The following is a 12,869-nucleotide window of genomic DNA, read 5'->3' on the forward strand; positions in this document are numbered from 1 at the left end:
CCTAGAAACCAAAGGAACTCAGGCAAATGGTAACAGGGAAGGGTCATCCATTCCCCTCCAATTACCTGGTGTACGAACAAGCCGTAGGCGAGAGTCATTCATCCCCCCGCAATGCTTACACCTCCTACCTGCACTGAGCAGCACATTGCGCGCAGCTGGATGCCAAGCAACGATGCCAACTCTCTTTGAATGGCCTTCTAAAACCACCACAGGCTCCGTCAGGGAGAGGGCGAGTCCGTTCTCTGGGATCTGCCAGACCTGCAAAGGGGTAGGTAAAAATTATTACTGAAGGGCCGTCAACTTCAAAGGACACACCAGTCATTCCGTGTGTACTGTACCATTAACAGAAGTCCAAATTCACCCCTCTTGATCTGGGCTGGAAGGTAAGAAAGCGAGGGACTCATTCACGGTCCCAAATAAGTCTGTGCAATGACTGGGCTGCTTGGAACATAGCTCTGTAGATCAGTGTCTCGGGGGCATACAATTTGGCCAGCAATATTTTGAATCCACATCTCCCACATTTCCACGTCCAAGGAGACGCTTCATTTTAGACACACTCCTAAATAAGCGGATTCAAATAAATTCTCTTGCATCTCAAACTGCATCTGAATAAACTGATCCATTTCCTTACTGCATTTTGTTCTTGTTGGGAAGAACAGGCAGCCATTTTAGGATGGGGGTTCCCTAGTTTTAATAGAGGTGGCTATACTTGGATTAAGAATGTTCACAGGGGCTTCTATGTTAAAATTCAAGGTCTGGTTACACGGGGAGTGCAGTTCGGTGCTGGTGGAGGTTAGAGAGGTGCAGGTCAGTACCGTGTAAGCGTCTACACAAAGAGCTGCCGATTTACTCCACTTCCAATCTGCAGCACCACATTTGTGTGCTAGAGGTGTGGCAAGATGTCTCCAGGCAGCTGAAGAACTCAGTCTGAAGGAGGAAACAGCAGAGATCATGAAATCCCAAACATTAAAGATCATGTCTCTTTGAAATTTTAAGTGAGGAGGCGGGACGGGACATTTAATAAAGGTGGTTTCCGTGATTCATCGGTGTTTTGCATTTCTCAACCAAATCTGACCTACATGTAACAAAACAAACTATAACGGCCTACCAACAGATGGCAGCATAACCGCAAATTGCTTCAACTTTCTATTGTTTGTTTTTTTGGAAGGATTGATTAAGGATTGTCAGATTCTGCTCGCAATACTGAAGCAAGCTGTCAAAGTCAAGTCCACAGTCAGCCAGAATAAGATGTGATTCAAACAGATTTTGGAAATAAAATGGGGGTGGTAGATGCACACAGCGGGGCCAGCGTGGACGTTAGCACTAATCCCAATTTCTCCACTCCAACAGAGCATGGACACTAACAAAAAACAAAAACACACCCCCACAACTTTGAGACACAGATGTTCAAAGCAAATCAGATTACCTCAAAATAACCCACCCACCTCTAGTTTGGTTTGCATTTTTATGGGGGAAAAAATTCCACAGTGAATTTTAGAAAATCATTTGGTACTGGTCTGGAGAGCTCACGTATCAGGTATAAACAGGGGTTACCCACAGAAAATACCAGTGAAACAAATTAAAAAGCTACAGAAAACAAATTCTGAAACTGGGAGAACTATTGGGTGGGGGGGGAGACACATGCATTCCACAGCAGTCGTAGAGCACTGTAATCCTTTGCAAATTGCAAAACTACTGGTCTAATAATCCTGCTTGGTATTGCAAAACACAGGGAAAGCAAAAGGTCAGACGATGCTCTAGAGTGAACTGGCCAACTCATTCCAGTGCAGGGCGGGGAGTCTCTTCTGTGTGGGATGAAATCAGATGTGGGGCAAGTTAAGTAGCTTCCAGTTTGGTCACAGGATCTAGCCTGCTAAAACCCAGACATGAGACACATTGAGACATGGGACAATCGCCCAGAATGAGGCACACAAAGGAAAGCTTAAAATGTTGTGAGAGTCGTTGCTTTGACATCAGTTGTATTTTCTATCATCAGTTGCATTTCCTAGATTGGCATTTCTGCATCAGCTTTCAATACAGGAAGCGAAGCAGCACCAGGAAGTTTGCTGGTGAAGAACAGCAGGAGAGAGAAGGTTTTCTTGCACTAAAAGCACACACGAGAATAAGGATAGTTCCACCATTTTTCAGTGGTTGCTTTCCTTTTATACCCTTAAAGAGTATTAATAACTGGCTATTCACTCATGTTCCCTAAATTAGTGAACAAACTCAGTGAGTCAGTTTCTCGAAGTGACAGATTTATTACTACAAACATTTCAGAGATGAAAATTGTTATATATGGTTGTTGAAGTAAAGGAGTGAATCAGGAGGCCCGGGTTTTAAGTCCCAGCTCTGCCAATGACTGCATCATCTTGGGGAGATCACTATGTCTTTCTGTGCCTCAATTTCCCCATCTGGGACATGAGGAGACTATTTCCCTACTTCATGGGGGGAAGGGGGATTACTGTCCTATTTAGATTTTTGTACCATGCCCATCACCACAGGATCTGAGTGATTAATTCATTGTTTGAGGTGCTTGGATACTATGGTAATTAAAGGCCACAAAAACATTAACAGAACAACACTTGGGTCATTGGCATTTCTAGCGTGGTGCTTCCAGCTAAGCTATCTGGTGCCTCTAGTTAGAGCAAGAGCTCTGGTTTAAATTTTTTATTAAATTATTGACCATTGAATGTGTTAAACAATTTACCAAATCAACTTCTATGGGCCAATCCATGAAAACAACCTACCAGTTCACCTTATTTAAAAGGCTGCTCGCTTATGCTAGAATTAATTCCTCCCATCTGAGAAGAGCCATTTGATATCCTCTATAAGCCCTTCCATAATAAACATTTTCCAGCTGAATACAAAACCTGCAGTACATTACAGTCATTCACAAGGTTCTTAAGCATGAATATCTAAGTAGTTCCTCATTTGCTGGCAGAAGAGAATCATTCTTCAAAGGAAACATCCAACATATCTGCATAGCACAGCACTTTAAAGGAAGTCTCTCTGAAAGCAATTCAGAGAGGAGGAAATGATGGGAACTGCTCATCTCATTCTTCTGTCAGAGAGCAGGAAAGTGAAGGTAACTTACTAGAAAACAGAAGAGTACTTGTGGCATCTTAGAGACTAACGAATTTATTTAAACAATAGATCTGCATTGCAACAGATCTCAGATTGAGGTTCATTGTAAATCAGCACTATGCCAACACAGAATAAAGGATAGGCCCTACTCTGTAGAGTTTAGAGTCTCAGTATTAAAAAGGAGATACGTAATTCTGTGTGATTATTCACATGCCAATATGACCTAGATAGGCTTCATTTGCCACATGGCGGACTCGCAGGGAGTCTTAGCACAACATCCTAATAAGTATCAGTGATCAGAGGAGGGACTTAGGCTGGTCTTTGCCATTGATGCTCCTTTTCCAATATAGAATCTTAGAAATGTAAGGCTGGAAGGGACCTCGAGAAGTCATCAAGTAAACCTAGACCATCCCTGACAGGGGTATGTCCAACCTGTTATTAACCTCCAGTGATGGGGATTCCACAACCTCCCTTGGAAGCCTGTTCCCAAGCTTAACTACCCTGAATGTAAACCTCCTTGGCTGCAGATTAAGCTCATTACTTCTTTGTCCTACTTTCACTGGTCATGGAGAACAACTGATTACCATATTCTAAATAGCAGTTAACATCTGAAGAGCGTTAGCAGGTCCCCTTTCTGCCCTCTTTTCTCAAGACTAAACATGTCCAATTTTTTTTATCCTTTCCTCACAGGTCAAGTTTTCTAAATCTTTTATCATTTTTGGTGCTCTCCTCTGGAATCTCTCCAATTTGTCCACATCTTTCCTAGAGAGCGTGGCACCCAGAACTGGACACAGTACTTCTGCTGAGGCCTCACCAGGGCCAAGTAGAGTGGGACCTACTCTACCAACATCACCCTGTTGACTCAGATTCAATTTGTGATCCACTATAACCCCAGATCCTTTTCACCTAGCTACTTATTCCCCATTTTGTAGTTGTGCCTTTGGTTTTTCCTTCCTCAGCGAAATACTTCGGATCTCTATTTACTGAATTTCATCTTCTTGATTTCAAACCAATTCTCCAATTTGTCACGGTCATTTTGAATTTTAATCCTGTCCTCCAATCCCTTGCAACACCTCCCAGCATGGTATCATCCACAAATTTTACAAGCATTCTGCCCACTCCATTGGCCAAGTTATTAAAGAAAATACTGACTAGGCCTGGACCTAGGACTGATCCCTGCAGAACCCCACTAGATAACCTCTCCCTGTTGCATCTGATGAAGTGAGCTGTAGCTCATGAAAGCTCATGCTCAAATAAATTGGTTAGTCTCTAAGGTGCCACAAGTCCTCCTGTTCTTTTTGCAGATACAGACTAACACGGTTGCTACTCTGAAACCTCCCAGTCTGACAGCAAACAATTGACAACTACTCCTTGAGCGTGGTCTTTCAACAAGTTCTGCAACCACCTTATAATAATTTCATCTAGACCACATTTCCTAGTTTACTAATGAGAATGTCATGTGGGACTGTGTCAAAACTCTTATTAAAATTAAGATATATCATGTCTACTGCTTCTCCCTATCCACTAGGCTAGTAACTCTATCAAAGGAAGAAATTAAGGTTGGTTCGGCATGATTTGTTTTTGTATCATGGAGACACAGAAGAATGTTCTTCCAATATATTGAGGACCTATTTCTATGTGACTAGAGACAGGCATGTGAATTTTTCCTGCTCTCATTTCTTTGCACCCAAAGCAAAGACACTAAGGGCTTGTCTACATTACCTGCTGGATCTGGATCGACGGGCAGCGATCGATCCAGCGGGGTTTGATTTATCGCGTCTAGTCGGGACACAATAAATCGACTGCCGAGCACACACTCATCAACTCCAGTACTCTACCAGGGCGAGAGGCGCAAGTGGAGTCGACCGGAGAGCGTCACCCGTCGACTTACTGCAGTGAAGACACCATAGTAAGTAGATCTAAGTACGCTGACTTCAGCTACATTATTCACATACTTAGATCGATTCCCCCCCCCACGAGTAAATCAGGCCTAATTGTGTATGTTTACACAGGCTAGTGCATCCATCTTAATAAAGAAGGTCTTACAGGGATGAGCTGGCCTAAAGGTTTAGCATTTTCATACAAATTTTTGGTGGAAAATTTACACCTGGGGTAAGTACTTCAAATATTTCACTTAGATCAGATGTACAGCACCTTTTATCTGTGGCTCTCGAAGCACCCTGCAAACAGTTAAACCTCAGCATAACTTGCCTAAGGCTATAAAGTAGATCAGTGGCAAAGATGGAAATAGAATGCAGGAGGTCCTAACTCCTAGTCCTCTGCTCTAACCACTTGGACTAGCGGTCTCACATATCAGACGTGCTTGAGGCATATATAGGGCCCACATGGCATCTTCAGGCTGCAGAATCAGCTTTCTGAAGTACCATCCCAGACTGATGTGTCAATAGAAGAGGTTTTATTAAAAAAAAAAAAGTATAAATTAAAAAGTTATAAGTCACTGGGACCAAATGGTATTCACCCAAGAGTTCTGAAGGAACCCAAATATGAAATTGAACAACTGTAATATGTAACCTATCACTGAAATCAGCCTCTGTACCTGATGGACCAGAATGCCAAATATTTAAAAGGAGCTCCAGAGGAAATCCTGGCAACTGTAGGCCAGTGAGCCAGAATTAAGTACCAGACAAATTGGCAGAAACTGTAGTAAAGATCAGAATTATCAGACACACAGATAAATACGATATGTTGGGGAAGAGTCAACATGGCTTTTATAAAGGGAAGTTTTGCCTCACCTATTTATTAGAATTATTTGAGGGAAATCAAGAAGTCTGTAGATAAGGGTGATCCAGTTGATACAGCATACATGGATTTTCAGAAAGTCTTTGACAAGGTCCCTCACTAAAGACTCTTAAGGAAATTAAGCAGCCATGGGATAAGAGAGAAGGTCCTCTCATAAATCAGTTACTGGTTAAAAGGCAGGAAACAAAGGGTAGGAATAAATCATTTTTTTTATAATGAAGTGAGGTGAACAGTAGGGTCCCCCAAGGATCTGTACTGGGACCTCTGCTGTTCAACAGATTAATGAACTGGAAAACGGGGTGCGAACAGTGAAGTGGCAAAGTTTGCGGAAGAAAAAATTATTCAAGACAGTTGAGTCCAAAACACACTGCAAGGAGTTAGGGGAATCTCACAAAACTGGGTGTCAAAGGAACAAAATGGCAGATAAATTTCAAACACTGAGAAATGCAAAGTAAAGGACATTGGAAAAAATAATGCCAACTATATATATACAATGTTGGATTCTAAATTAGCTGTTACCACCCAAGAACAAGATCTTGGAGTGACTGTGGATAGTTCTCTGAAAACTTCCACCAAATCTGCAGCAGCCATCAAAAAGGGCTAACGGTGTGTTAGGAACTATTAGGAAAGGAATAGAAAATATGACAAAATATCATAATGCCAATAATTAAGTCCATGGTGCACGCACATATTGAACACTCTGTTCAGTTCCGTTTGCCCCACATCAAAACATAAGAACGGCCATACTGGGTCAGACCAAAGGTCCACCTAGCCCAGCATCCTGTCTTCTGACAGTGGCCCATGCCAGGTGCCCCAGAGGGAATGTACAGAACAGGTGATCATCAAGTGATCCATCCCCTGTGGCTCATTCCAAGCTTCTGGCAAACAGAGGCTAGGGAAACCATTCCTGCCCATCCTGGCTAATAGCAATTGATGGACCTATCCTCCATTAATTTATCTATCATGAATTTTTGAACCCTGTTATAGTCTTGGCCTTCACAACATCCTCTGGCAAGGAGTTCTACAGGTAGACTATGCGTTGTATGAAAAAATACTTTTTTGCTTTAAACCTGCTGCCTATTAATTTCATTTGGTGGTCCCTAGTTCTTGTGTTATGAGAAGGAATAAATAACACTTCCTTACTTTCTCCACACCAGTCACGATTTTATAGACCTCTATCCTTTCCCCACGTAGTCGTCTCTTTTCTGAGCTGAAGAGTCCCAGTCTTATTAATCTCTCCTCATACAGCAGCAGTTCCATACCCTCAATCATTTTTGTTGCTCTTTTTTGAACCTCTTCCAAGTCCATCTTTTTTGAGATGGGGCGACCACATCTGCACGCAGTACTCAAGATGTGGGCATACCAGGGATATTTATATAGAGGCAATCTGATATTTTCTGTCTTATTATCTATCCCTTTTTTAATGATTCCCAACATTCTGTTCGCTTTTTTGACTGCCGCTGCACACTGAGTGGATGTTTTCAGAGAACTATCCACAATGACTCCAAGATCTCTTTCTTGAGTGGTAACAGCTAATTTAGACACCCTCATTTTATATGTATAGTTGGGATTATGTTTCCCAATGTGCATTACACTTTTTTTTTTTTTTATCAACATTGAATTTCATCTGCCATTTTGTTGCCCAGTCACCCAGTTTTGAGAGATCCTTTTGTAGCTCTTCGCAGTCTGCGTGGGACTTAACTATCTTGAGTAGTTTTGTATCATCTTCAAATTTTGCCACCTCACTATTTACCCCCTTTCCCAGATCATTTAGGAGCATGCTGAATAGGACTGGTCCCAGTACTGACCATCACAGTGGTCGGTACATTCTCTCCTTTCTGAATGCTGACCATTTATTCCTACCCTGTTTTTCCTATCTTTTAACCGGTTACCAATACGAGAGAACCTTCCCTCTTATCCCATGACAGCTTACTTTGCTTAAGAGCTTTTGGTTGAGGGTCCTTGTCAAAGGCTTTCTGAAAATCTAAATACACTACATCCACTGGATCGCCCTTGTCCACATGCTTGTTGACCCCCTCAAAGAAGTCTAGTAGGTTAGCGAGGCATGACTTCCCTTTACAAAAACCATGTCTATTATTCCCCAGTAAATTATGTTCATCTATGTGTCTGATAATTTTGTTCTTTACTATAGTTTCAACCAGTTCGCCCAGTACTGAAGTCAGGAGTACAGGCCTATAAATTGCTGGGGTCACCACTGGAGCCGTTTTTAAAAATTGGCGTCACATTAGCTATTCTCCAGTCATTTGGTACAGAAGCTGCTTTAAATGATAGGTTACAGACAACAGTTAGTAGTCCTGCAATTTCACATTTGAGTTCCTTCAGAACTCTTGGGTGAATACTTATTGCTGTTTAGTTTATCAATTTGTTCCAAAACCTCCTCTAATGACACCTCAATCTGGGACAGTTCCTCAGATTTGTCACCTAAAACTCTCAGGCTCAGGTCTGGGATTCTCCCTCACATCCTCAACTGTGAGGACAGACGGAAAGAATTCATTTAGTTTCTCTGCAATGGCCTTATCGTCCTTGAGTGCTCCTTTAGCATCTTGATTGTCAGCGGCCCCACTGGTTGTTTAGTAGGCTTTCTGCTTCTGATGTACTTACAAATTTTTTTGCTATTACTTTGACTCTTTGGCTAGCTGTTCTTCAAATTCTTTTTTTAACCTTCCTAATTATATTTTCACACTTCATTTGCCAGAGTTTATGCTCCTTTCTATTTTCCTCATTAGGATTTAACCTCCACTTTTTAAGAGATGCCTTTTTTCCTCTTACTGCTTCTTTTACTTTGTTGTTTAGCCATGGTGGCTCTTTTTTGGTTCTCTATGTTTTTTAATTTGGGGTATACATTTAAGTTGAGCCTATATTATGGTGTCTTTAAAAAGTTTCCATGCAGCTTGCAGGGATTTTATTTTTGGTGCTGTACATTTTAATTTCTGTTCATAGATACTAAGGTCAGAAGGGACCATTATGATCAGCTAGTCCGACCTCCTGCACAACGCAGGCCACAGAATCTCACCCACCCACTCCTGCAAAAAACCTCTCACCTATGTCTGAGCTATTGAAGTCCTCAAATCGTGATTTAAAGACTTCAAGGAGCAGAGAATCCTCCAGCAAGTGACCCATGCCCCATTCTACAGAGGAAGGCAAAAAACCTTCAGCGTCTCTTCCAATCTGCCCTGGAAGAAAATTCCTTCCCGACCCCAAATATGGTGATCAGCTGAACCCTGAGCATGTGGGCAGGATTCACCAGCCAGATACCCAGGAAAGAATTTTCTGTAGTAACTCAGATCCCAACCCACCTAACATAAGTAGGGGCATAGCGAGCAGATCGAGGGACGTGATCGTTCCCCTCTATTCAACATTGGTGAGGCCTCATCTGGAGTACTGTGTCCAGTTTTGGGCCCCACACTTCAAGAAGGATGTGGATAAATTGGAGAGAGTCCAGCGAAGGGCAACAAAAATGATTAGGGGTCTGGAACACATGACTTATGAGGAGAGGCTAAGGGAGCTGGGATTGTTTAGCCTGCAGAAGAGAAGAATGAGGGGGGATTTGATAGCTGCTTTCAACTACCTGAAAGGGGGTTCCAAAGAGGATGGCTCTAGACTTTTCTCAGTGGTATCAGATGACAGAACGAGGAGTAATGGTCTCAAGCTGCAGTGGGGGAGGTTTAGATTGGATATTAGGAAAAACTTTTTCACTAAGAGGGTGGTGAAACACTGGAATGCGTTACCTAGGGAGGTGGTAGAATCTCCTTCCTTAGAGGTTTTTAAGGTCAGGCTTGACAAAGCCCTGGCTGGGATGATTTAGTTGGGGATTGGTCCTGCTTCGAGCAGGGGGTTGGACTAGATGACCTTCTGGGGTCCCTTCCAACCCTTATATTCTATGATTCTATGAACATCCCATCACAGGCCATTGGGCCTATTTACCATGAATATTTAAAGATTAATTAATTACCAAAATCATGTTATCCCATCATACCGCCTGCTCCATAAACTTACCGAGTTTAATCTTAAAGCCAGATAGGTCTTTTGCCCCCATTGCTTCCCTTGGAAGGCTATTCCAAAAGTTCACTCTTCTGATGGTTAGAAATCTTCGTCTAATTTCAAGTCTAAACTTCCTAATGACCAGTTTATATCCATTTGTTCTTGAGTCCACATTGGTACTGAGCTTAAATAATTCCTCTCCCTCTGATATATTTATAGAGAGCAATCATATCCCTCCTCAACCTTCTTTTAGTTAGGCTAAACAAGCCAAGCTCCTTGAGTCTCCTTTGATAAGTCTCCTCCTGTTCCATTAACCTCCTCATTTTTGTGTAGTTTCCCTTTCTGAAATTAAATGCTACGGTGTCGGGCTGCCGTGGTGTTTTCCCCGCCATAGGGATGTTAAATTTAATTATGTTATGGTCACTATTACCAAGCAGTCCAGCTATATTCACCTCTTGGACCTGATCCTGTGCTCCACTTAGAACTAAATGAAGAATTGCCTCTCCTCTGGTGGGTTCCAGGACTAGCTGCTCCAAGAAGCAGTCATTTAAGGTGTCAAGAAATTTTATCTCTGCATCCCTACCTGAGGGGATATGTACCCAGTCAATATGGGGAATAGTTGAAATCCCCCATTATTACTGAGTTTGTTTTAATAGCCTCTCTAATCCTCCTGAGCATTTCACAGAAGGGATATAGTGGAACCGGAAACAGTTCAGAGAAATGCCATGAAGATGATCAAGGGTATGGAATGACTTCTATATGAGGACAGACTTTAAAGATTAGGGCTGTTCATCTTAGGAAAGAGATGACTAATGGGGGATATTATAGAGGTCTGATATCATGAATGGTGTACAAACAAGTTATGAGAGAAGTGTTATTTACCTTTTCCACCCCAATACAAAAGCCAGGGATCACCCACTGAGGCAGCAGGGTTAATACAAACAAGAGGAAATACTTTTTTAAAGAACATACATCTAACCTGTGGAACTCATTGCCATTGCGTGTTGTGATGGCCAAAGTGTAACTGGGTTCAAAAAAGAACTGCATAAGTGCAAGGAGGATAGGTCCATCAATGACTATTAGTCAAGATACCCAGGGATGCAACCCCATACCTCTGACTACCAGAAGCCAGGAGTGGGTGGATCACTCCATAACTGCTCTGTTCTGTACACTCCTCCTGAAGATCTGGTACAGGTCACTGTTGAAGACAAGATACTGGGCAAGATGGACCACGGTCTGACCCAGTAAGGCAGCTCTTCTTATTGCATCTCCAGTCTGCAGAATCTGAGCTTTCATTTCAATAAAAAGTTTCTAGCCTTCACGCAAAGTTAACCATCGCAATGGAACACAAATGTCAACGATGCAATGGCGTCTTCCTGAGTCTGTAGAGAGCATGAAACAACGGCTATGGGAGGCACGAACTCCCCCACCCCCTTTATCTTAACAGGATGCTAACTAAAGCCTACTGACAGCTTACATGTCATTAACTATTTCATTGCTGATCATTTTATCAGATGGAAAAGACATCAGCGTGAAACCCATGGTTGGGAACTGTTGGAGGAAAGGAAATGCAGAGGCAAAAATGGAGGGGAGACAGAAAAAAACAAAAGAAGGATGGAGAAGAGAGGAACATAAGGCAGAAATGGCAGGACTCCTATAGGTAAGAATGATTTTTCCATCAAAAGACAATGTGACTTTTTTCATTATTAGGTTACTTCCTACCTGTAGGCTATGTTCTATCCTGCATCTCCTTGCAAACATCTCATTGATGTCAGTGGGAGACCTGCTGTGGACTGAAGGTAGTACAGATTCCTGAACAGTGTGCCCCAAATTCAGAGTCAATTAAAAATGGAATTTTCCAAAAGTGAACTGCACACTCCTGCACAAGCCTGTGTGGATTTCTCTGTCAGGGCACCAGCATGTTTCTCTTGCTTCATTTTAGTCATTAATGAAGAGTTCAGAACTAACTGACAACTTAGATATATTGGCGTTTATTCAAACTAATAAGACAGACAGTTTAGGAAGCAGGAATTTGAAACCGATACTGAAGACAATGCTAAATTACCAGTGCCAAGATATAATAGCAATTAGAGATGGAAAGAGACCCATTAGATCAGTGGTGGGCAACCTGCAGCCTGTCATGGTAATCCGTTGGTGGGTCGCAGTACCTTTTGTTTACATTGACTGTCCGCAGGCACGGATGCCCCAAGCTTCCAGTAGCCGCGGTTCGCCATTTCCCCCATCCTACCCGGGTATTTGTAGACAGTTTGTCCCTACATTAGCGGTTACTTAGACAAGCTATAATTGCACTTTGCTGATCTTTCCACATAAATCAATACCTCTGGATGTTCCAACGTGCTTCTCATTGCAACTTGGATTAGGGGCTTATTTCTTCTTCTACAAAGAAGTTCTAGATTTAAGGTTTACCAGTTCTACTGATGTTTATATTTCAGAGAGTATTCGTTCCATTTCACATGCCTTCTGAATTGTGGTTTCTTACAGAACATTCTGACACCATTTCAAACAATTCTAGATCGGTGTGAACTTTACAAATCACAAGTTTGAGGGGTTTTTTTGGTGTGTGAATACTTTTTTTTTTTTTGGAAGGATTTTCTTATATTTGTTATGGAGTCAATGCCTATCACTGATCAAGGCCATTTATTGTTCAAAGTGCTCTAACCCAAGCTAAAAGGGAACCCATGTTCAAGGTTGGCAGGTGCAAAATTTAGAACCCTGTTAAAGTTTTGACATATCTACCCATCTTGTGGATGTAGACAAAAGTAAGGTGTTCACCCTTAAATCAAGGGCTGCAACGGTCCTAAGAGAAACTGGGTTTGTCCTCCTTTGCCCCATTCCCACCCTCCTGACTCTTCTTCAATCCCACACCTCTCCAGTTGCGAGCTCTGGGGGTCGGAGCCACATGTGCCTTCTTCAAAGCACTATAGAAGGATACATGTCCATGACTGGCTCGGTCATGATCACTTCTTTCTTCCTCCTCACCCTTAAATACCCTGTCTGTGAGA

At 42.2% G+C, this 12,869-nt stretch overlaps 1 protein-coding gene across 3 annotated transcripts in view; it reads right to left on the reverse strand.

Annotated features, from left to right (window-relative positions):
• CORO1C (coronin 1C) overlaps window positions 1-12,869 on the reverse strand; it is an 82,201-nt gene that overhangs the window by 16,521 nt on the left and 52,811 nt on the right. For all 3 annotated transcript variants that reach the window (XM_048821568.2, XM_048821571.2, XM_048821569.2), the window contains one exon: window positions 129-258. In XM_048821568.2, the coding sequence (XP_048677525.1) occupies window positions 129-258 (130 nt within the window). The remainder of the gene's footprint in view (window positions 1-128; window positions 259-12,869) is intronic.

The sequence above is a fragment of the Caretta caretta genome, chromosome 15 (genome assembly GCF_965140235.1).
Source record: "Caretta caretta isolate rCarCar2 chromosome 15, rCarCar1.hap1, whole genome shotgun sequence".
In the NCBI taxonomy this organism is placed as follows: domain Eukaryota; kingdom Metazoa; phylum Chordata; order Testudines; family Cheloniidae; genus Caretta; species Caretta caretta.